Source organism: Calypte anna, chromosome 13, assembly GCF_003957555.1.
Source record: "Calypte anna isolate BGI_N300 chromosome 13, bCalAnn1_v1.p, whole genome shotgun sequence".
Classification (NCBI taxonomy): domain Eukaryota; kingdom Metazoa; phylum Chordata; class Aves; order Apodiformes; family Trochilidae; genus Calypte; species Calypte anna.
In genome coordinates, this window is record NC_044259.1 from 1,688,300 (window position 1) to 1,712,901 (window position 24,602).

A 24,602-nucleotide genomic window follows, 5' to 3' on the forward strand; every position below is an offset into this window, starting at 1 on the left:
AACAAGGTGCAGAAAGAGGTGACTATATTGACTACATAGAGTACCAACAGGGTATCTGCCTTGTTGTCATTCCCCCTCACCCATAAGCACTTGAGATTAACACCACATTCACTCAGCTCCATATAATCAACACCCCCTAACACACACAGACACCCCAACATGATTTCTTCCTTTTCTTCCTGACTTTTCTCAAGAGCTTATAACCATCCATGGCATCGTTCTGGTCATCAGACTCATCCCACCACATTTCTGTGATGGTCACTAAGTCATAGATATCCTGCTGCACAATGGCTTTCAGCTCCTCCTCTTTGTTATCCATGCCGAATACACTGGTTAACATGCACCTGAGTCCAGGCTAAACATCTCTCTGCTCTGTTTTATTTCCAGCAGGAGTTCAGTAACTTGAAGTCCCCCATGAAAACAATGGCTAGGATTATATGACTTCTGCCAGCCACTTGTGGAATGTTTGATCTGCTTCTTCATCCTGGAGTGTGGTCTAAATAGGCTCCCAAGAGAACCTCTGCCTTGTAGGCCTTCCCCCCACCCATAAGAACTTGACTTTTTCAATCATTGAGCTCCATACAACCAAAACACAGAGAGCCACCCCACTGCTCCTCCTCTCCTGTCCTTTTTTAAGAGCTTATAGACATCTCTTGCAGCATTCCAGTCACCAGAGTCACCCCACCACGTTTCTGTGAGGAAGATTTAGTCACAGGTACCCTGCTGAACAGGGAATTCCAGCTCCTCCTGATGGCTGCCCACGTTGTGAGCACTGGTGTAGATGCACTTTAGCTGGGCTATCCATTTAACCCCAACATTGGCATGCTACCCATGGGTTCATCTATAATGAGCCTGGTTTTATCTCCCTCCCCCTCCCCTGATTTAAGCCCCCTTGATGAGCCCCACCACCTCATGAGCAACACTCCTTTTCCCTCTTTGAGACAGCTGAACTCCATCTGTCACCAGCAGGCCCAGTGCCATACAAACCTCACCATGACCAAAACAACCACAATTCCACCTATGGCACCATGATTCTCATCACTGCCACACTCCATATCCAGCAGAGGATATTTATCAGACTGCCATACCAGACCAGGGAGTTTCCTAGTAATGTTGCTAACCTAGGCACCAGGGAGGCAGCAGACATCCCTGTGGGATACGAGTCCCTATAAACAGATCCTCCCCAGCATTCTTGTACCCCTAAAACTACTGGCAAGTGCTATAAGATACGAAAAGAGGCTTCTCCACAATGAACAACAGAACAACCCCAACTTTGATATGTATTCATAGCAAAGGTCCTCCAGCCCTTGGATGATCTGCAGTTATGACCTCACCATCACCACTCTTCACACGCTGGTCCCTCCATGCTACCCCACCCCAATCACCTCACAGTGCTGAGATCCCTCACCTGTACAGCCTAAATCATCTTTCACTTTGTGAATGATCAGGACAAAAAGGACATCAGGAGAGCCAAGCAGGATCTGACTTGAATGAATTCATTTGCTGGCTTGGCCTGATTCCCTGGCTGTCCTGCACTTGTGGATGCACTCAAGATGCTCCTCTCCATAACCAGAGAGCTGCACTAGAGCAGTAGCATCCAAGTAAAGTCTCTAACGTCCTCCTAACCAGGGAGGAAGAAGAATTCCTCGTGAATGGGTCTGGTTGGTACCTCAGAAGGCAATTGCCTAATAAAGTTCCCCTCCTTTTCCTCTTACCAGCAGCAGTCACAATGCACAGGGCTGACTGATCAACCCTTTGCAGCCCTCTGGATGTGCCTTCATGTACATCCTGGTCCTCAAATTCCACACCTCTGTATATCTTATGTGAGAGCAAGTGGAGAAGTGAGGGAGCCTTCCCGTTTCCACATACAACAACAACAACAATCTCAGCCTATATTCCTAGCACAGATTCTCCAGGACTACCCCAACACCACCACCCTCGCCACGATACTCCTCCTCCCCGCACCACCGCCCCGCACCATCCCCCTCACCTGTGCAGCCCAGTCGCCTTCTTCCCCGAGGTTGGTCGCCTCCTGCGAGCACACGGAGCTGCGCTGCTCGCCCGGGCCCGGGGGCAGCCCGGCGGGGAAGCAGGGCAAGAGCGGCCTGAGGAAGCGGAACTCGCTGTTGACGCTGCCGCCGGCGAAGCAGATGTCGTAGACGTAGCTGCGGGGCAGGGAGCCCGCCGTGCTCTCCGACACAGCCGCGGGGAACGTGGGCAAGCTCTCGGACCGCGCCCCACGCACCTTCGCCACCACCGCCGCCACGCCCGTGGCCACCAACAGCGCCGACACGCAGGCCAGCGAGGCGATCAGGTAGAGGGTCAGTGGCCCCTCCGAATCCGACTCCGACCCCGCCGCCGCCGCCTCCGCCGCCTCGTCCTCGCGCGTCCGAGAAGCCGTCCACCAGGGCGATGCCCAGCGTGGCGGTGGCCGAGCGCGGCGGCTGCCCGCGGTCTCGCACCAGCACCACCAGCCTCTGCCGGGACGCGTCCCTCTCCGACACGGCCCGCGCCGTCCGCACCTCGCCGCTGTGCAGCCCCACGCGGAACAGACCCGGCTCCGTCGCCTTCCACACCTCGTACGACAGCCACGCGTTCTGACCCGTGTCCGCGTCCACCGCCACCACCTTGCCCACCAGGTAGCCCGACGGAGACCCGCGCGGCACCACCTCGCCCCACCACACCCTGCTCTCCGGCGACGGGTGCAGCACCACCGGCGCGTTGTCGTTCTTGTCCCGCACCACCACGCGCACCACCGCCTGCGCGCTCAGCGACGGAGAGCCCCCGTCCGCAGCCACCACCGACACCTCCAGGGCGCGCACCTCCTCGTAGTCCAGCGCCCGCACCACGTAAACCTCCCCGCTCGCCGAGTTCACCGACACGCACGGACGCTCCTCGCCCTCCTCGCCGACACCCGGTACGTCACGCGCGCGTTGCTCCCCGCGTCCGCGTCCCTCGCCGACACGCTCCCGACACGCACCATCGGGCTGTTGTTCTCCACCACCCACAGCGTGTAAACCTCCCGGCTGAACTCGGGCGGGTTGTCGTTCACGTCCGAGATCTGCACCGAGATCACTTCCCGCGAGCTCAGCCGCCTCCTGCCCCAGTCCCGGGCCCTCACGCTGATGTTATACTCCGCCCTCCTCTCCCTGTCCAGCGCCGCCGTTGTTCGCACCTCGTAGTAATTCTCAAACGTCGGCGTCAGGCTGAACGGCAAGTCCCCGTCGATCCAGCACTCCGTCCTCCCGTTCTCGCCGGAGTCGCGGTCCCGCACGCTCAACAGGGCCACCACGCTGCGCGGCGGCGCGTCCTCGGCGATGGAGGCGCTGACGGACGTCAGCGTTATCTCCGGGGCGTTGTCATTCACGTCCAGCACCTCCACCTGCACATTACAATGTGCAGACAGACCCCCGCCGTCTGTGGCTTTTACGTCCATCTCGTGGCTTTTCGCCTCCTCGAAGTCCAGGTTGCCTGAGATCCGAATCTCCCCGGTTTCGGGATTCAGCTCGAAGAGCTGCCGAGTTTTCTCGGATGTCTCGGTGAAGGCATAACGCACCTTCCCGTAGGAGCCTTCGTCAGGATCCGTAGCAACCACTTTCACCACCAGGTGTCCTTCTGGACTGTCCTCCGGCACCCGCACCTCGTAGACCTCCCGATCGAAGACCGGCGTGTTGTCATTGGCATCCAGCACCACGATGCGGACCCGAGATGTGCTCGACCTGGGTGGAGAGCCCCCGTCGGTGGCCGTCAGCAGTAAATTCAGCTCTCGCTGCACTTCCCGGTCCAGATGACGCTCGAGAACGAGCTCCGCGTATTTTTTTCCATCTTTCTTTGTCTCGAGAGAGAGAGCGAAATGTGAATTGGCCTCAAGGCTGTAGTTCTGCAAACCATTAATGCCCACGTCACGGTCATGGGCGCTCTGCAGACGGAAACGAGACCCGGGTGGTGTCGCTTCCGGAACCTCTAAAACCATCTCCTTTACTGGGAACACGGGGGAATTGTCGTTCACGTCACGAACCTCCACCTCCCCTCGCATCAGCTGCAACGGGTTTTCAAGGAAGATCTTAAAATACAGCGTGCAGGTAGCGCTCTGCGGGCAGATCTCCTCCCGGTCCAGAGACTCCTTGACTGTCAGGACGCCGCTGCTTGGATCGAGCCGGAAAAGCTGCTCCTTCCCCTCGGACACAACGCGGGCCTTGCGAGCCGACAGCTGGCTCGGAGCCACCCCCAGCTCCTCTGCAATGTTGCCCACAAACGAGTCCCTCTCCATTTCCTCCGCCACAGAATACCGCAGCCTTTCCGCCCCGCTCTGCCACACGCAAACGCACACAAGAAACAAGAGCACTTGCCTCTGCCTGCCTCCGCTCCGTCTCCCACACGCCAGCAGCCTCCAGAAAAGCCATCCACCCTCCTGCGGGGCTCCCACCATTCTGCACCGGCCTCCGACCCACAGCGCTCTTGCTCAGCAATCCCGCGGCCGGGGGGCTCAAACCTCCCGACCAACCCCTTCTCTGCCCCTGCCTCCTTCCCCAGCACCTCACAAAGCCTTTTGTTTTTTTTTTCTTGTCTCCCGGTGACTGCAAACGCGGTGCTGGGAGAGGAACCTTCCGCTCCGTGGCCAACACCCCCACCCAGTGTCGCAAGTGGGAATTGTTCCTCTGCCTAGTTCAGGGAAATGCTTCTGCTTTGGACTTTCCTGCTTGAACCTGTGGTCTCCGTCCCACAGCGAAGCCAGAAAGGTCCCGTGGAAATGTTTTTCCTCCAAGGAACATACAGAGCCATTTCTTCTCCTTTTCTGTGGTGTCGGCATTGAAAGTTCTGCTAGTTGCAGGGGAGGCATCCTGGGATTTTCTTTCTCTTCAGCACTCGTTAAGCAGCACAGTCCAGTTAACAAGTGGGGTCAGTCAGAGAAGCCCCGCTATTTAATGGGACATCGGGTGCCAGAGAGCTCAGAGAGAAGGGCCACGGAGGATACTACAACATTGAGGACCCCAGCTCACCATGTTACACTATAATGATAAGGACACATCATCCTGATGCTGTTTCCCTCACCTTGTGAATCACATCTCTCCCAAAGGGCACAGGACTCTTAAGCTTTTCTGTAGGATAAGCCTTTATCTCCTTTAATTGACTATAGGATGCTGCCCTTAGGGATGCTTAACCTTGACCCCACATTATGGAGTGTGTCACTCTATAATACATTGACCAAAATGTTTATGCACACAAACATCGACATCCTGCAACCTGTTCTCATATTTCAGAGGGGTACAGTCCCTGCCCGTGGCAGGGGACTGGGACCAGATGATCTTTAAGGTTCCTTCAAACCCAAATCATTCCATCATTCTACAGTACTTTCTACTCACTGATGTTACCACAACAGGCTTAGAAAATCTTGAGAGGTCCCTACTTTTTAGGTGAGTGTTTGCTCTTTTGTTCTCTTTTCCCCATGAGGACATCACCAGGGAGGACAGACACACTTGTGTTTCTCCTCACTTACTGAGGGGTCAGCCAAGTGTTCTGATCAGAACTGACACTTAGCTCCAGCCCCTGGTTTTCTGCACAAGCTGCTCCTGCAGCTCTGGGCCCTGGGTCTTCAGGGAGGGGAGCTCTGGCCTCCAAAGAACAGAGAGTGGAGGCTGTCATTAGGAGGTAAGCAGGCACCAGAGAGAACTGCAGAGGACATGTCTTACACCACTGGCTGTGTGACAATGCTCTTCTCCACCCAGAGCCCAAGAGAAGATTGCACCAGGTGGTGTGTGCCTGACCTTGATGGGGAAAATCTACAGCTGGAAAATCTCCTTCACTGTGAACATCACAACAGCACTACTAGAAACCTTTCATGACTCTGAGGCATTCATTTCAGATGGTAAGAGCCCAAAATAAAAGTACTTTCTCACAAACAGTAAATGGAGTATAATGATGTTTCAGGTTGCATTCTTGTCTCCCCTGAGGCTACTGGAGCTCTGAGCACCCGTTGTCAAGTGAGCCCATGTCACCAGTGGTCATGAAATTCAGAGGTTAAGGAATGACTATGAGATACAGTCTGTGGTTCTTCACCCTCATGTTTGCTCATTGTCCAAACTCCTGTGAAGTAATGGACGGATCTGGGGAAACCTGAGAGCAGCTTGGGCTCAGTGAGAGTGAAGAGAGAAGGAGCTCTTTCAATTATCATCTCAGTTCCCCCTTGCTCTTTGAGCTGAGGGAGGTTCATGGGCACCTCAGACACAACTCCTTTGACGTTTACAGCAGCACTGAGGAGAGAGGAGCTGGTACTGCCTGGGGTTAGATAACAGGTTCATGAAAGGACTGGGAGGGTGCATTGTAAAGTCACAGATTCACAGAATCATTATCAGTGGAAAAGATATCTAAACTTCCATCAACACAGCACCACCATGCCCCCCCAAAAAAGTACCAAAGTGCCACATCTACACATTTTTGAAACAGATCTCCATGGATGGTGACTCCACCAATACAGGTTGTGTTGGGACAACCTGTTCAATAGCTTGACCACTCTTTCAGTAAAGACATTTTTCCTAATATCCAATATAAACATCCCCTGGTGCACTTGAGCTACTTTTCTCTTGTTCTATACTTAGTTATTTGGCAGAAGGGGCCAACACTGCTTTTCAAGTGTTTGTAGAGAGAGACAAAGATTACCTGAAGCATCATCTTCTCCACACTGAACACATCCACTTCCCTCAGCCACTCAGGATGACACTTGTTCTCCAGAACCCTCATACACTCTCTTTCCCTTCTCTGGACACAATCCAGCAACTCCATGTATTTTTTCTAGCAGAAGAACCAAAACTGAACCCAGTATTCAAGGTGAAACGTCCCCTGCATTGTGTACAAGGCCACGATCACTTCCCCACTCTTGCTGACCTTTCTCACAAGGCAGCCACTCCTCCCCAGGCCTGCAGCTTTATTAGGGGTTGACTAGACAAAACCCTAAGACCTGTCTCTTGGCTACATTAAACATCATACAATTTACCTTACCCAACAACCTATCTTGTCCAGATCCTTCTGAAGAGCCTTCCTACTTCCAAGCAAATCAAAACTCCATCCCAAGTTAGGATCATCTGAAAAAACTCCTGAGGGAGCACTCCATCCCCTCATCCAGAACATTATTATAGACACTATTAAAGGCCTAAGTATTTCTGATAGAAACCAGCAGTCTCTTGGCCTTTTTGGACACCTGGGTACATCCTGTCTGTTGTCACCCAACACCCCCAGGTCCTTTTCGGCTAGGCATCTTTCCAGCCACTCCTCCCCAGGCCTCCAGACTGACTTGGGGTTGCTGGGACTGAAGTGCAGGACCTGACACTTGGCCTTCTGAAACCTCATACAACTGACCTCGGCCCATGGACCCACCAAGTCCACACCCCTCTGCAGAGCCCTCCTACCTCTGAGCAAATCCAAACCCCCTCCAAACTCAGGATCATCTGCCAGCTTCCTGAGAGTGCACCCAATCCCCTCATCCAGATCATTGATCAAGATGTTAAACAAGCCTGGCCCCAACACTGAGCCCTGGGGACACTGCTTCTGACTGGATGCCAACTGGATTTAACTCCAATCACCACAGCTCTCTGGCATCAGCTCTCCAGATAGCTTTTTACACAGCATAGAGCACACCTGGCTATGCCATCAGCTGCCAGGTTCTCTAGAAGAATGCTCTGATTACAGTGTCAAAAACATCAGTAAAGTCAGGGACACAGCAGCCAGAGCCATTCTGTCATCCACTGGAGGGGACTCACCAGGTCATAGAAGAAGTTGGCCAAGCAGCACCTGGCTTTCATGAACCCATATGCAGGCTGGGCCTGATCCTATGGTTGCCCTGCACAAGCTGTGTGAGCACAATGAAGGTGAAACACACTGTAAGCCCTGAGGATAACTGGTCTGAGTATTAACTTGACTGAGGCCAAAACAGGCATTAACACCACAGCCATGTCCTACAATCTCTGTACTCTGACTGACTTGCCTGCCCCTTCTGCCCAGGCTGGAAAACTCCTTTTTTCCCTGAGTCCCAGCACAATCTCCCTGTTGAGCCATGCCAGTTGTCTTCCTTGCCACTTCATCCAACACCACATGGGGACAGCCCTCCTGGAATGCTTTCACCTTTAGGACTCTTTCAACCACTGTCCTGAGGGGGCCAAAGTCTGCCCTCTGGAAGGCCATGGCAGTGCTTTTGATGACCCCCTACCTTTCTTCCCCCAGAAACAAGAACTCAATCATTTCATGGTCACTAAGCCCAAGATGCTGTCTGACCACCACATCTCCCACCAGCCCTTCTCTCTTTGTAAACACCAAGTTTAGAGAGGCACCTCTCCACATAGCTTCACTTATCAGCTCTCTCAGGAAATTCTCTCCCACACCTCCCAGGAACATCCTACACTCTTTCCTCTCTACTCTTTTACTTCCAGAAGAAGTTCAGTAACTGGAAGTCCCCCATGAAAACAAGGAGAAGCAATTGAGAGACTCCTGCCAGACACCTGCAGAATGCTTCATCTGCCTCTTCATCCTGGGCAGGGGTGATCTATATAGACTCCCAAGAGGATATCAGCATCGTTGGCCTTCACCCTCATCCTCACCCATAAGCACTTGAGATTAACACCACATTCACTCAGCTCCATATAATCAACACCCCCTAACACACACAGACACCCCAACATGTTTTCTTGACTGACTTTTCTCAAGAGCTTATAACCATCCACTGCAGCATTCTGGTCATCAGACTCATCCCACCACATTTCTGTGATGGTCACTAAGTCATAGATATCCTGCTGCACAATGGCTTTCAGCTCCTCCTCTTTTTTTTCTCCATGCTGACTACATTGGTACAGATGCACTTGAGTCCAGGCTAAATGTTTCATCTGCAATATTGCTACACCACCCCAAGGCTCATCTCTACTGACCCTGTTTTATCTCCACCACAACTTACAGAAATCCCACTTGATAAGCTGCACAACTTCATGAGTGAAAACTATTTTCACCCTTCTCAGATGGCTGGAACTCTACCCAGCAGACCAGGTGCACTGTATACATTATTAAAAAAAAAATAAAATACAAAACAACACAAATAAACAAAAATTAAATCCCACCAATAGTACCAGCTAGACTCAGCACTACCAATCTCCATTTTCAATAGCAGGTACATATAAGATTCCCATAGCAGACAAGGGAGATGGAATTTCCAAGTAGAGTTTTTACACCAGGCATCAAGGGAGGCAAACACTTCCCCATGGGCATGAGTGCTTATAAAAAGACTCTCTCTAGGTTATTGTAGGACACAATCAGGTACTGGGAGGTTCTATAAGGTCTCCCTAGAGCAGTTTCTTCTCAACACTTCAACAAACCCCTACTACTCATAATCCAAGCATCAGATCATCGTTAATGAATACCTCACCATCACCTTTCTCCTCAGGAGTTCGCTCTGTTTCCCTGCCCAGAGATGCTCGAGGCCTTGGATCATTCCCCCTGATGACCCCACCACCATTACCACAACGCTCATTCCAAGCTTCCCCACCCCAGAGCCATCACCTCGTCACACACACGTTGCCTCACCTGTGCAGCCCAGTCGCCTTCTTCCCCGAGGTTGGTCGCCTCCTGCGAGCACACGGAGCTGCGCTGCTCGCCCGGGCCCGGGGGCAGCCCGGCGGGGAAGCAGGGCAAGAGCGGCCTGAGGAAGCGGAACTCGCTGTTGACGCTGCCGCCGGCGAAGCAGATGTCGTAGACGTAGCTGCGGGGCAGGGAGCCCGCCGTGCTCTCCGACACAGCCGCGGGGAACGTGGGCAAGCTCTCGGCCCGCGCCCCACGCACCTTCGCCACCACCGCCGCCACGCCCGTGGCCACCAACAGCGCCGACACGCAGGCCAGCGAGGCGATCAGGTAGAGGGTCAGTGGCCCCTCCGAATCCGACTCCGACTCCGACCCCGCCGCTGCCGCCTCCGCCGCCTCGTCCTCGCCGCCCCGCCAACGCGCGTCCGAGAAGCCGTCCACCAGGGCGATGCCCAGCGTGGCGGTGGCCGAGCGCGGCGGCTGCCCGCGGTCTCGCACCAGCACCACCAGCCTCTGCCGGGACGCGTCCCTCTCCGACACGGCCCGCGCCGTCCGCACCTCGCCGCTGTGCAGCCCCACGCGGAACAGACCCGGCTCCGTCGCCTTCCACACCTCGTACGACAACCACGCGTTCTGACCCGCGTCCGCGTCCACCGCCACCACCTTGCCCACCAGGTAGCCCGACGGAGACCCGCGCGGCACCACCTCGCCCCACCACACCCTGCTCTCCGGCGACGGGTGCAGCACCACCGGCGCGTTGTCGTTCTCGTCCCGCACCACCACGCGCACCACCGCCTGCGCGCTCAGCGACGGAGAGCCCCCGTCCGCAGCCACCACCGACACCTCCAAGGCGCGCACCTCCTCATAGTCCAGCGCCCGCACCACGTAAACCTCGCCGCTCGCCGAGTTCACCGACACGCACGGACGCTCCTCGCCCTCCTCGCCCGACACCCGGTACGTCACGCGCGCGTTGCTCCCCGCGTCCGCGTCCCTCGCCGACACGCTCCCGACACGCACCATCGGGCTGTTGTTCTCCACCACCCACAGCGTGTAAACCTCCCGGCTGAACTCGGGCGGGTTGTCGTTCACGTCCGAGATCTGCACCGAGATCACTTCCCGCGAGCTCAGCCGCCTCCTGCCCCAGTCCCGGGCCCTCACGCTGATGTTATACTCCGCCCTCCTCTCCCTGTCCAGCGCCGCCGTTGTTCGCACCTCGTAGTAATTCTCAAACGTCGGCGTCAGGCTGAACGGCAAGTCCCCGTCGATCCAGCACTCCGTCCTCCCGTTCTCGCCGGAGTCGCGGTCCCGCACGCTCAACAGGGCCACCACGCTGCGGGGCGGCGCGTCCTCGGCGATGGAGGCGCTGACGGACGTCAGCGTTATCTCCGGGGCGTTGTCATTCACGTCCAGCACCTCCACCTCCACTTTGCAGTGCGCAGACAGACTCCCGCCGTCGGTGGCTTTTACCATCATCTCGTGGCTTTTCACCTCCTCGAAGTCCAGGTTGCCTGAGATCCGAATCTCCCCGGTTTCGGGGTTCAGCTCGAAGAGCTGCCGAGTTTCTTCCGGTGTCTCAGTGAAGGCATAACGCACCTTCCCGTAGGACCCTTCGTCCGGATCCGTGGCAACCACTCTGACCACCAGCTGTCCTGGAGGACTGTTCTCAGCCACTCGAACCTCGTACACGTCCCGACCGAAGACCGGTTTATTGTCATTGGCATCTACCACAATGATGCGGACCCGAGCCGTTCCCGACCTGGGTGGAGAGCCCCCGTCGGTGGCCGTCAGCAGTAAATTTAGCTCCCGCTGCTCTTCCCGGTCCAGATGACGCTCCAGAACCAGCTCTGCGTATTTTTTTCCATCTTTCTTTGTTCCGAACGCGGCGGAGAAATGCGGATTGGCCTCCAGGGTGTAGTTCTGTAAACCATTATTGCCCACGTCACGGTCATGGGCGCTCTCGAGAAGGAAACGGGATCCCAGAGATTCCGTTTCGGGAATCTCTAAAACCATCTCTTTCGCCGGGAACACGGGGGAATTGTCGTTCACGTCACGAACCTCCACCTCCCCTCGCATCAGCTGCAGCGGATTTTCAAGGAAGATCTTAAAATACAGCGTGCAGGTAGCGCTCTGCGGGCAGATCTCCTCCCGGTCCAGAGACTCCTTGACTGTCAGGACGCCGCTGCTTGGATCGAGCCGGAAAAGCTGCTCCTTCCCCTCGGACACAACGCGGGCCTTGCGAGCCGACAGCTGGCTCGGAGCCACCCCCAGCTCCTCTGCAATGTTGCCCACAAACGAGTCCCTCTCCATTTCCTCCGCCACAGAATACCGCAGCCTTTCCGCCCCGCTCTGCCACACGCAAACGCACACAAGAAACAAGAGCACTTGCCTCTGCCTGCCTCCGCTCCGTCTCCCACACGCCAGCAGCCTCCAGAAAAGCCATCCACCCTCCTGCGGGGCTCCCACCATTCTGCACCGGCCTCCGACCCACAGCGCTCTTGCTCAGCAATCCCGCGGCCGGGGGGCTCAAACCTCCCGACCAACCCCTTCTCTGCCCCTGCCTCCTTCCCCAGCACCTCACAAAGCTCTTTTTGTTTTTTTTTTTCTTCTGTCTCCCGGTGACTGCAAACGCGGTGCTGGGAGAGGAACCTTCCGCTCCGTGGCCAACACCCCCACCCAGTGTCGCAACTGGGAATTGCTCCTCTGCCTTACTCTTCACAGCGCTGCTTTTTTGCAATTTCCTGCTTCAATTTACAGTCTCCGTGCAAAAAACAAGGCAAAAAGGGCCGTGGGAATTTCCTCTATCATCTCCTCAGACAAAGGGCTCTCTTGGCATCACTTGCCAGCTCGCAACTCTTCATGCACACCTCTTGGTTTTCCCCTGCCTGGTGTCGGTTCTGTAACTTCCACAGGATGCATCACAAGATGTTTTTACCTTGGTAACTTGTCAATCAGCACAGGAGAGTTAAGATGTGCCCAGGGGCAGAGAAGCTTTTGAATATGAGAGCTGGTGCCAGCGAGTGCAATGTAAAAGCTCCAAAAGAAAAATTAAAAAAATCACACATACCCTTCCCTACCATAACTCCAGAATGTTAAGGACACAGAATCCTCCTGATGTGTGTGTGACATTGTGTAATCACACCAAAGGACTTATGACACAAAATCTTGTCTGTGCAAAAACCTTTACCTAGTTTAATTAATGGTCAGGTATTGAGGTTGGTCCTTGTCTCCCTGAGGCTACTGGGGCTCTGAGAATCTGCAGTCAAGTAAGTCCAAGTCATTGGTGGTTATGAAACAGAAATCTGTTTAGGGCTCTCCAAGATGGTCTGAAGTGCCAGAAGGATCCCTAGAAACTTCTCACGTTTAGAGGGGAGACTGAGAATAATTGTGTGGGGAGGTAGGAGAGAAGGAGCTGATTCAGTCATCACCTCTTGTCTCCTCCACACTCCTGGGACAGCTGGAGGTTCAGGAGCACCTTAGACATGACTCACTTGAAGTTCAGAGCAGCAGTGAGAAGAGAGGTGCTGCTTGTTTCCAGTAGCACCCCTCAGGTTCATGAAATGGCTGGAAGGTCATAGAATCACATCATGGTTTGGGTTAGAAGGGACCTTAAGGATGAGAGAATCCCAGAATCATTCAGGTCAAACAGAGCTCTAAGATCATCAGGTCCAACTGTCACCACAACACCACCATGCCCTCTAAACCATGTCCTGAAGTGCAACTTCTACACCTTTTGTGAACACCTCTGGGCATGGTGACTCTACCACCACATGGACAGCCTGTTCCTATGATTGAACACTCCTTTAGTAGAGATATTTTTTCCTACTTTCCAATCTAAGCATCCATCCTCTGGAGCAACTTGAAGCCATCCTATTACTTCTAACATGGGAAAAGAGAACAACACCTCCTTGTAGAGAGCTGCAGGGAGTGAGGTCTTCCCTCAGTCCACTCCACACTAAACAGTCCCAATTCCCTCACCACTCACAAACCATGTGCACCAGACCCTTCCCATCTGCCTTGCCCTTCTCTGGACACAACCCAAAGCCTCAATGTTCTTCTTGGAGTGAGAGGCCTAAATAACACAGGATTTGAAGAGAGACCTCACCAGAGCCAAGTACAGGGGCATGATCCTTTCCCTTCTCCTGCAGGCCTAAGTATTTCTGATAGAAACCAGCAGTCTCTTGGCCTTTTCGGACACCTGGGTACATCCTGTCTGTTGTCACCCAACACCCCCAGGTCCTTTTCTGCTGGGCATCTTTCCAGCCACTCCTCCCCAGGCCTCCAGACTGACTTGGGGTTGCTGGGACTGAAGTGCAGGACCTGACACTTGGCCTTCTGAAACCTCATACAACTGACCTCGGCCCATGGACCCACCAAGTCCACACCCCTCTGCAGAGCCCTCCTACCTCTGAGCAAATCCAAACCCCCTCCAAACTCAGGATCATCTGCCAGCTTCCTGAGAGTGCACCCAATCCCCTCATCCAGATCATTGATCAAGATGTTAAACAAGCCTGGCCCCAACACTGAGCCCTGGGGACACTGCTTCTGACTGGATGCCAACTGGATTTAACTCCAATCACCACAGCTCTCTGGCATCAGCTCTCCAGCCAAATTTATCCAGCAAGCAGCACACCTGGCTATGCCATCAGCTGCCAGGTTCTCTAGAAGAATGCTCTGATTACAGTGTCAAAAACATCAGTAAAGTCAGGGACACAGCAGCCAGAGCCATTCTGTCATCCACTGGAGGGGACTCACCAGGTCATAGAAGAAGTTGGCCAAGCAGCACCTGGCTTTCATGAACCCATATGCAGGCTGGGCCTGATCCTATGGTTGCCCTGCACAAGCTGTGTGAGCACAATGAAGGTGAAACACACTGTAAGCTCTGAGGATAACTGGTCTGAGTATTAACTTGACTGAGGCCAAAAAAGGCATTAACACCACAGCCATGTCCTACAATCTCTATACTCTGACTGCCCCTTCTGCCAGGCTGGAAAACTCCTTTTTTCCCTGAGTCCCAGCACAATCTCCCTGTTGAGCCATGCCAGTTGTCTTCCTTGCCACTTCATCCAACACCACATGGGGACAGCCCTCCTGGAATGCTTTCACCTTTAGGACTCTTTCAACCACTGTCCTGAGGGGGCCAAAGTCTGCCCTCTGGAAGGCCATGGCAGTGCTTTTGATGACCCCCTTCATTTCTTCCCCCAGAAACAAGAACTCAATCATTTCATGGTCACTAAGCCCAAGATGCTGTCTGACCACCACATCTCCCACCAGCCCTTCTCTCTTTGTAAACACCAAGTTTAGAGAGGCACCTCTCCACATAGCTTCACTTATCAGCTCTCTCAGGAAATTCTCTCCCACACCTCCCAGGAACATCCTACACTCTTTCCTCTCTACTCTTTTACTTCCAGCAGAAGTTCAGTAACTGGAAGTCCCCCATGAAAACAAGGAGAAGCAATTGAGAGACTCCTGCCAGACACTTGCAGAATGCTTCATCTGTCTCTTCATCCTGGGCAGGGGTGATCTATATAGACTCCCAAGAGAATATCAGCCTCGTTGGCCTTCACCCTCATCCTCACCCATAAGCACTTGATATTAACATCACATTCACTCAGCTCCATAGAATCAACACTCCCTAACACACACAGACACCCCAACATGTTTTCTTGACTGACTTTTCTCAAGAGCTTATAACCATCCACTGCAGCATTCTGGTCATCAGACTCATCCCACCACATTTCTGTGATGGTCACTAAGTCATAGATATCCTGCTGCACAATGGCTTTCAGCTCCTCCTCTTTGTTGTACATGCTGAATACATTGGTACAGATGCACTTGAGTCCAGGCTAAATGTTTCCCCTGCAATATTGCCACACCACCCCAAGGCTCATCTCTACTGACCCTGTTTTATCTCCATCACAACTTATAGAGATCCCACTTGATGAGCTGCACCACCTCATGAGTGAAAACTATTTTCACCCTTTTGAGATGGCTGGAACTCTACCCAGCAGACCAGGTGCACTGTATACATTATTAAAAAAGAATTAAAAGAAAAGAAAAAAAAAAACAAATAAACAAAAATTAAATTCCACCAATAGCATCAGCCAGTCTCATCACAGACAAACTCCATATCCAATAGTGGGTAGGTATAAGATCCCAGTAGCAGACAAGGGAGTTGGAGTTTCCAAGGAGAGTTTTTAAACAAGGCATCAGGGAGGCAAACACTTCCCCATGGGTATGAGTGCTTATAAAAAGACTCTTTCCAGGTTACTTGTAGAACACAATCAGGTATTGGTAGGTTCTGTAAGGTCTCCCTAGAGCATTTTCTTCTCAACTCTTCAACAAACCCCTACTATTCATGGTCCAAGTATCAGATCATCGTTAACTAATACCTCACCATCACCATCCTCATCATGATGCTCCAGCTTCATCTCCCTGCCCAGAGATGCTCGAGGCCTCGGATCCTTCCCCCTGATGACCCCACCACCATTACCACAACGCTCATTCCAAGCTTCCCCACCCCAAACCCATCACCTCGTCACACACACAGGTTGCCTCACCTGTGCAGCCCAGTCGCCTTCTTCCCCGAGGTTGGTCGCCTCCTGCGAGCACACGGAGCTGCGCTGCTCGCCCGGGCCCGGGGGCAGCCCGGCGGGGAAGCAGGGCAAGAGCGGCCTGAGGAAGCGGAACTCGCTGTTGACGCTGCCGCCGGCGAAGCAGATGTCGTAGACGTAGCTGCGGGGCAGGGAGCCCGCCGTGCTCTCCGACACAGCCGCGGGGAACGTGGGCAAGCTCTCGGACCGCGCCCCACGCACCTTCGCCACCACCGCCGCCACGCCCGTGGCCACCAACAGCGCCGACACGCAGGCCAGCGAGGCGATCAGGTAGAGGGTCAGTGGCCCCTCCGAATCCGACCCCGACCCCGGCGCCGCCGCCGCCGCCTCGTCCTCACCGCCCCGCCATCGCGCGTCCGAGAAGCCGTCCACCAGGGCGATGCCCAGCGTGGCGGTGGCCGAGCGCGGCGGCTGCCCGCGGTCTCGCACCAGCACCACCAGCCTCTGCCGGGACGCGTCCCTCTCCGACACGGCCCGCGCCGTCCGCACCTCGCCGCTGTGCAGCCCCACGCGGAACAGACCCGGCTCCGTCGCCTTCCACACCTCGTACGACAGCCACGCGTTCTGACCCGCGTCCGCGTCCACCGCCACCACCTTGCCCACCAGGTAGCCCGACGGAGACCCGCGCGGCACCACCTCGCCCCACCACACCCTGCTCTCCGGCGACGGGTGCAGCACCACCGGCGCGTTGTCGTTCTCGTCCCGCACCACCACGCGCACCACCGCCTGCGCGCTCAGCGACGGAGAGCCCCCGTCCGCAGCCACCACCGACACCTCCAAGGCGTGCACCTCCTCGTAGTCCAGCGCCCGCACCACGTAAACCTCCCCGCTCGCCGAGTTCACCGACACGCACGGACGCTCCTCGCCCTCCTCGCCCGACACCCGGTACGTCACGCGCGCGTTGCTCCCCGCGTCCGCGTCCCTCGCCGACACGCTCCCGACACGCACCATCGGGCTGTTGTTCTCCACCACCCACAGCGTGTAAACCTCCCGGCTGAACTCGGGCGGGTTGTCGTTCACGTCCGAGATCTGCACCGAGATCACTTCCCACGAGCTCAGCCGCCTCCTGCCCCAGTCCCGGGCCCTCACGCTGATGTTATACTCCGCCCTCCTCTCCCTGTCCAGCGCCGCCGTTGTTCGCACCTCGTAGTAATTCTCAAACGTCGGCGTCAGGCTGAACGGCAAGTCCCCGTCGATCCAGCACTCCGTCCTCCCGTTCTCGCCGGAGTCGCGGTCCCGCACGCTCAACAGGGCCACCACGCTGCGGGGCGGCGCGTCCTCGGCGATGGAGGCGCTGACGGACGTCACCGCTATCTCCGGGGCGTTGTCATTCACGTCCAGCACCTCCACCTGCACTTTGCAATGTGCAGACAGCCCCCCGCCGTCCGTGGCTGTCACCACCATCTCATGGCTTTTCGCTTCCTCAAAGTCCAGGTTGCCCGCCACACGAATCTCCCCGGTTTCGGGGTTCAGCTCGAAGAGCTGCCGAGTTTCTTCCGATGTCTTGCTGAAGGTGTAGAGCACCTTCCCGTTGGACCCTTCGTCAGGATCCGCAGCCACTACCCTGACCACCGGCTGTCCCGGGGGACTGTTTTCATCCAATCGCACCTCGTAGACTTCTCGATCGAACTTCGGAATGTTGTCATTGGCATCCAGCACCACGATGCGGATCCGAGCTGTGCCCGACCTGGTGGAGAGCCCCCGTCGGTGGCCGTCAGAAGTAAATTCAGCTCCCGCTGCTCTTCCCGGTCCAGATGACGCTCCAGCACGAGCTCGGCGTATTTTACTCCGTCTTTCCCTTTCCCAAGAGAGAGGGAGAAATGCGGATTGGCCTTAAGGCTGTAGTTCTGCAAACCATTAATGCCCACGTCCTTGTCTCGGGCGTTTTCCAGAGGAAAATGAGACCCGGGTGGTGTCGTTTCGGGAATCTTTAAAACCATCTCCTTCACCGGGAACACGGGGGAATTGTCGTTCACGTCACGAACCTCCACCTCCCCTCGCATCAGCTGCAGCGGATTTTCAAGGAAGATCTTAAAATACAGCGTGCAGGTAGCGCTCTGCGGGCAGATCTCCTCCCGGTCCAGAGAGTCCTTGACTGTCAGGACGCCGCTGCTTGGATCGAGCCGGAAAAGCTGCTCCTTCCCCTCGGACACAACGCGGGCCTTGCGAGCCGACAGCTGGCTCGGAGCCACCCCCAGCTCCTCTGCAATGTTGCCCACAAACGAGTCCCTCTCCATTTCCTCCGCCACAGAATACCGCAGCCTTTCCGCCCCGCTCTGCCACACGCAAACGCACACAAGAAACAAGAGCACTTGCCTCTGCCTGCCTCCGCTCCGTCTCCCACACGCCAGCAGCCTCCAGAAAAGCCATCCACCCTCCTGCGGGGCTCCCACCATTCTGCACCGGCCTCCGACCCACAGCGCTCTTGCTCAGCAATCCCGCGGCCGGGGGGCTCAAACCTCCCGACCAACCCCTTCTCTGCCCCTGCCTCCTTCCCCAGCACCACACAAAGCTCTTTTTGTTTTTTTTTTCTTCTGTCTCCCGGTGACAGCAAACGCGGTGCTGGGACAGGAACCTTCCGCTCCGTGGCCAACACCCCCACCCAGTGTCGCAAGTGGGAATTGTTCCTCTGCCTTGTTAGGGAAGTGCTTCTGCTTTGGACTTTCCTGCTTGAACCTGTGGTCTCCGTCCCAAAGCGAAGCCAAAAGGGACCCGTGGAAATGTTTTTTCTGCTAGGTTCATACAGAGCCATTTCTTCCCAGGGTTTTCCTTTTTTGCGGTGTCGGCACTGAAAGTTCTGCCAGTTGCAGGGGAGGCATCCTGGGATCTTCTTTCTCTTCAGCACTCGTTAAGCAGCACAGTCCAGTTAACAAGTGGGGTCAGTCAGAGAAGCCCCGCTATTTAATGGGACATCGGGTGCCAGAGAGCTCAGAGAGAAGGGCCAGGGAGGAAACTGTAACACTGACCCCAGCTCACCATGTTACACTCTAATGATAACGACACACCATCCTAGTGCTGTTTCCTTGACCCCACTATCAGGTGTGTCACTCTATAATACCAAATGTTTATGTTTATGTACACAATGTTTATGCACACAAACATCCACATCCTGCAACCTCTTTCCATATTTCAGAGGGATACAGTCCCTGCCCGTGGGAGGGGATTCGGACCAGATCATCTTTAGGGTTCCTTCAAACCCAAATAATCACAGGATTCTACAGTCCTTTCTACTCACTGATGTTACCACGCAGGCCTGGAAAAACTTGAGAGGTCCCTGAACTCAGAAATTAAACCTGAACCCCTCTACCTCTGTAAGGACAGGTGGCTGGAAACGATTTAGTATCAAAGGCAAGGAGAGGTCACCAATTAAACCCCTGGACACACAAAGGGGAAGGAGCAGGAGCTAATGAAGACAAGAACAAACACCAGGGATCTAATGATCAATTGGCATTAAATAAAGACTCAAGTGTAAACTGCAAGATTTTGATTCGACCAGAAGCACTGTTAACCATGGGATTACTACAAGTAACCATCAGCAAGTTTCTCAGAAATAAGTGCAACCTGGAAAACAAAATGGAGGAGGAAACAAAATACAGGCTGCACAACTTATCTTCAGTCCAAGCAAATTTAATTCAGCTTTTACCATACTAACCACACTATTTTTATAATGGGAGGTACCCTAACCTCATTTAACACCTCTACTTCCTTTTCTAGCTGTTGTCCCATTTTTCATTTAACAAAAGCCCTGACATAGTCAAACAATATTCACCAGGTGAAGGCCTAGAAACGTGTCCATGACTTCATTTGTTTTAAAGTACTAACTTTGTGCCTGTACCAGCAGGAGGATCTGAACAAGGTGCAGAAAGAGGTGACTATATTGACTACATAGAGTACCAACAGGGTATCTGCCTTGTTGTCATGCACCCTCACCCATAAGCACTTGAGATTAACACCACATTCACTCAGCTCCATATAATCAACACTTCCTAACACACACAGACACCCCAACATGATTTCTTCCTTTTCTTCCTGACTTTTCTCATCCATGGCATCATTCTGGTCATCAGACTCATCCCACCACGTTTCTGTGATGGTCACTAAGTCATAGATATCCAGCTGCACAATGGCTTTCAGCTCCTCCTCTTTGTTATCCACGCTGAAGACCCTGGTTAAGATACACTTGAGTCCAGGCTAAACAACTCTCTGCTCTGTTTTATTTCCAGCAGGAGTTCAGTAACTTGAAGTCCCCCATGAAAACAATGGCTAGGATTATATGCCTCCTGCCAGCCACTTATGGAATGTTTCATCTGCTTCTTCATCATGGAGTGAGGTCTAAATAGGCTCCCAAGAGAACCTCTGCCTTGTAGGCCTTCCCCCCACCCATAAGAACTTGACTTTTTCAATCATTGAGCTCATACAACCAAAACACAGAGAGCCACCCCAGTGCTCCTCCTCTCCTGTCCCTTTTTAAGAGCTTATAGACATCTCTTGCAGCATTCCAGTCACCAGAGTCACCCCACCACGTTTCTGTGAGGAAGATTTAGTCATAGGTACCCTGCTGAACAGGGAATTCCAGCTCCTCCTGATGGCTGCCCACGTTGTGAGCACTGGTGTAGATGCACTTTAGCTGGGCTATCCATTTAACCCCAACATTGGCATGCTACCCATGGGTTCATCTATAATGAGCCCGATTTTATCTCCCTCCCCCTTCACAACTGATTTAAACCCCCCTTGATGAGCCCCACCACCTCATGAGCAACACTCCTTTTTATCTTTGAGACAGCTGAACTCCATCTGTCACCAGCAGGCCCAGTGCCATATAAACCTCACCATGACCAAAACAACCACAATTCCACCTATGGCACCATGATTCTCATCACTGCCACACTCCATATCCAGCAGAGGATATTTATCAGACTGCCATACCAGACCAGGGAGTTTCCTAGTAATGTTGCTAACCTAGGCACCAGGGAGGCAGCAGACATCCCTGTGGGATAGGGGTCCCTATAAACAGATCCTCCCCAGCATTCTTGTACCCCTAAAACTACTGGCAAGTGCTATAAGATACGAAAAGAGGCTTCTCCACAATGAACAGCAGAACAACCCCAACTTCTTTGATATGTATTAATAGCAAAGGTTCTCCAGCCCTTGGATGATCTGCAGTTATGACCTCACCATCACCACCCTTCACACGCTGGTCCCTCCATGCTACCCCACCCCAATCACCTCATCGTGCTGAGATCCCTCACCTGTACAGCCTAATCATCTTTCACTTTGTGAATGATCAGGACAAAAAGGACATCAGGATAGCCAAGCAGGATCTTACTTGAATGAATTCATATGCTGGCTTGGCCTGATTCCTTGGCTGTCCTGCACTTGTGGATGCACTCAAGATGCTCCTCTCCATAACCAGAGAGCTGCACTAGAGCAGGAGCATCCGAGTAAAGTCTCTAACCTCCTCCTAACCAGGGAGGAAGAAGAGTTCCTTGTGAATGGGTCCGGTTGGTACCTCAGAAGGCAATTGCCTAATAAAGTTCCCCTCCTTTTCCTCTTACGAGCAGCAGTCACAATGCACAGGGCTGACTGATCAACCCTTTGCAGCCCTCTGGATGTGCCTTCATGTACATCCCAGTCCGCACATTCCACAGCCCTGTATATCTTATGTGAGAGCAACTGGGAAAGTGAGGGAGCCTTCCCGTTTCCACACAGAACAATAACAACAATCTCAGCCTTTATTCCTAGAATAGGTTCTCCAGGACTACCTCAACACCACCACCCACGCCACGATACTCCTCCTCCCCGCACCACCGCCCCGCACCATCCCCCTCACCTGTGCAGCCCAGTCGCCTTCTTCCCCGAGGTTGGTCGCCTCCTGCGAGCACACGGAGCTGCGCTGCTCGCCCGGGCCCGGGGGCAGCCCGGCGGGGAAGCAGGGCAAGAGCGGCCTGAGGAAGCGGAACTCGCTGTTGACGCTGCCGCCGGCGAAGCAGATGTCGTAGACGTAGCTGCGGGGCAGGGAGCCCGCCGTGCTCTCCGACACAGCCGCGGGGAACGTGGGCAAGCTCTCGGACCGCGCCCCACGCACCTTCGCCACCACCGCCGCCACGCCCGTGGCCACCAACAGCGCCGACACGCAGGCCAGCGAGGCGATCAGGTAGAGGGTCAGTGGCCCCTCCGACTCCGACTCCGACCCCGCCGCTGCCGCCTCCGCCGCCTCGTCCTCGCCGCCCCGCCATCGCGCGTCCGAGAAGCCGTCCACCAGGGCGATGCCCAGCGTGGCGGTGGCCGAGCGCGGCGGCTGCCCGCGGTCTCGCACCAGCACCACCAGCCTCTGCCGGGACGCGTCCCTCTCCGACACGGCCCGCGCCGTCCGCACCTCGCCGCTGTGCAGCCCCACGCGGAACAGACCCGGCTCCGTCGCCTTCCACACCTCGTACGACAGCCACGCGTTCTGACCCGCGTCCGCGTCCACCGCCACCACCTTGCCCACCAGGTAGCCCGACGGAGACCCGCGCGGCACCACCTCGCCCCACCACACCCTGCTCTCCGGCGACGGGTGCAGCACCACCGGCGCGTTGTCGTTCTCGTCCCGCACCACCACGCGCACCACCGCCTGCGCGCTCAGCGACGGAGAGCCCCCGTCCGCAGCCACCACCGACACCTCCAAGGCGTGCACCTCCTCGTAGTCCAGCGCCCGCACCACGTAAACCTCCCCGCTCGCCGAGTTCACCGACACGCACGGACGCTCCTCGCCCTCCTCGCCCGACACCCGGTACGTCACGCGCGCGTTGCTCCCCGCGTCCGCGTCCCTCGCCGACACGCTCCCGACACGCACCATCGGGCTGTTGTTCTCCACCACCCACAGCGTGTAAACCTCCCGGCTGAACTCGGGCGGGTTGTCGTTCACGTCCGAGATCTGCACCGAGATCACTTCCCACGAGCTCAGCCGCCTCCTGCCCCAGTCCCGGGCCCTCACGCTGATGTTATACTCCGCCCTCCTCTCCCTGTCCAGCGCCGCCGTTGTTCGCACCTCGTAGTAATTCTCAAACGTCGGCGTCAGGCTGAACGGCAAGTCCCCGTCGATCCAGCACTCCGTCCTCCCGTTCTCGCCGGAGTCGCGGTCCCGCACGCTCAACAGGGCCACCACGCTGCGGGGCGGCGCGTCCTCGGCGATGGAGGCGCTGACGGACGTCACCGCTATCTCCGGGGCGTTGTCATTCACGTCCAGCACCTCCACCTCCACTTTGCAATGCGCAGACAGACCCCCGCCGTCCGTGGCTTTTACCATCATCTCGTGGCTTTTAGCGTTCTCGAAGTCCAGGTTGCCTGAGATCCGAATCTCCCCGGTTTCGGGGTTCAGCTCGAAGAGCTGCCGAGTTTTTTCAGCTGTCTGGGTGAAAGCGTAACGCACCTTCCCGTAGGACCCTTCGTCGGGATCCATGGCCACCACTCGGACCACCAGCTGTCCCGGAGGACTGTTCTCGTCCACCCGCACGTCATACAGATCCCGGCTGAAGACCGGGTTGTTGTCATTGGCATCTACCACAATGATGCGGACCCGAGATGTGCCCGACCTGGGTGGAGAGCCCCCGTCGGTGGCCGTCAGCAGTAAATTCAGCTCCCGCTGCTCTTCCCGGTCCAGATGACGCTCGAGAACCAGCTCTGCGTACTTCACTCCGTCTTTCTTTGTTCCGACAGAGAGGGAGAAATGCGGATTGGCCTCAATGCTATAGTTCTGCAAACCATTAATGCCCACGTCACGGTCGTGGGCGCTCTCCAGAGGGAAACGGGATCCCAGAGATTCTGTTTCGGGAATTTCTAAAACCATCTCCTTCACCGGGAACACGGGGGAATTGTCGTTCACGTCACGAACCTCCACCTCCCCTCGCATCAGCTGCAGCGGATTTTCAAGGAAGATCTTAAAATACAGCGTGCAGGTAGCGCTCTGCGGGCAGATCTCCTCCCGGTCCAGAGACTCCTTGACTGTCAGGACGCCGCTGCTTGGATCGAGCCGGAAAAGCTGCTCCTTCCCCTCGGACACAACGCGGGCCTTGCGAGCCGACAGCTGGCTCGGAGCCACCCCCAGCTCCTCTGCAATGTTGCCCACAAACGAGTCCCTCTCCATTTCCTCCGCCACAGAATACCGCAGCCTTTCCGCCCCGCTCTGCCACACGCAAACGCACACAAGAAACAAGAGCACTTGCCTCTGCCTGCCTCCGCTCCGTCTCCCACACGCCAGCAGCCTCCAGAAAAGCCATCCACCCTCCTGCGGGGCTCCCACCATTCTGCACCGGCCTCCGACCCACAGCGCTCTTGCTCAGCAATCCCGCGGCCGGGGGGCTCAAACCTCCCGACCAACCCCTTCTCTGCCCCTGCCTCCTTCCCCAGCACCTCACAAAGCTTTTGCTTTTTTCTTCTTCTGTCTCCCGGTGACTG

General features: G+C 55.2%; 3 protein-coding genes and 1 pseudogene across 3 annotated transcripts; all 4 read right to left on the reverse strand.

Annotated features, from left to right (window-relative positions):
* Positions 1-1,918: 1,918 nt before the first annotated feature.
* On the reverse strand, positions 1,919-4,512 carry LOC103534309 (protocadherin beta-16). Its single transcript, XM_008500257.2, is given in 3 exon segments — positions 1,919-2,383; positions 2,385-2,914; positions 2,917-4,512. Coding segments are annotated over 3 exon segments (2,508 nt in total). The 5' UTR covers positions 4,430-4,512.
* Positions 4,513-5,493: 981 nt separating this feature from the next.
* LOC115599045 (protocadherin beta-16-like) lies at positions 5,494-12,104 on the reverse strand. Its single transcript, XM_030458875.1, has 2 exons — positions 9,562-12,104; positions 5,494-5,613 (listed from the first exon to the last, which is right to left on the reverse strand). Exons 1-2 carry the CDS (start codon positions 12,019-12,021, stop codon positions 5,494-5,496), a joined length of 2,580 nt encoding a protein of 859 aa, XP_030314735.1. The 5' UTR covers positions 12,022-12,104.
* A 3,978-nt stretch (positions 12,105-16,082) lies between these two features.
* Positions 16,083-18,643, reverse strand: LOC115599094 (annotated as a pseudogene).
* A 3,281-nt stretch (positions 18,644-21,924) lies between these two features.
* On the reverse strand, positions 21,925-24,533 carry LOC115599095 (protocadherin beta-15-like). Its single transcript, XM_030459376.1, has one exon. It carries the CDS (start codon positions 24,448-24,450, stop codon positions 21,925-21,927), a length of 2,526 nt encoding a protein of 841 aa, XP_030315236.1. The 5' UTR covers positions 24,451-24,533.
* Positions 24,534-24,602: the final 69 nt, after the last annotated feature.

Excerpts from the sequence above, each read along its gene's own strand:
- LOC115599095 (XM_030459376.1), bottom strand. The coding sequence starts at position 24,450 with ATGGTGGGAGCCCCGCAGGAGGGTGGATGGCTTTTCTGGAGGCTGCTG.
- LOC115599045 (XM_030458875.1), bottom strand. The coding sequence starts at position 12,021 with ATGGTGGGAGCCCCGCAGGAGGGTGGATGGCTTTTCTGGAGGCTGCTG. Across the intron at positions 5,614-9,561 it reads AAGGCGACTGGGCTGCACAG|GCCAGAGCTCCCCTCCCTGA; the intron begins GTGAGGCAACGT and ends TGTTCTTTGGAG.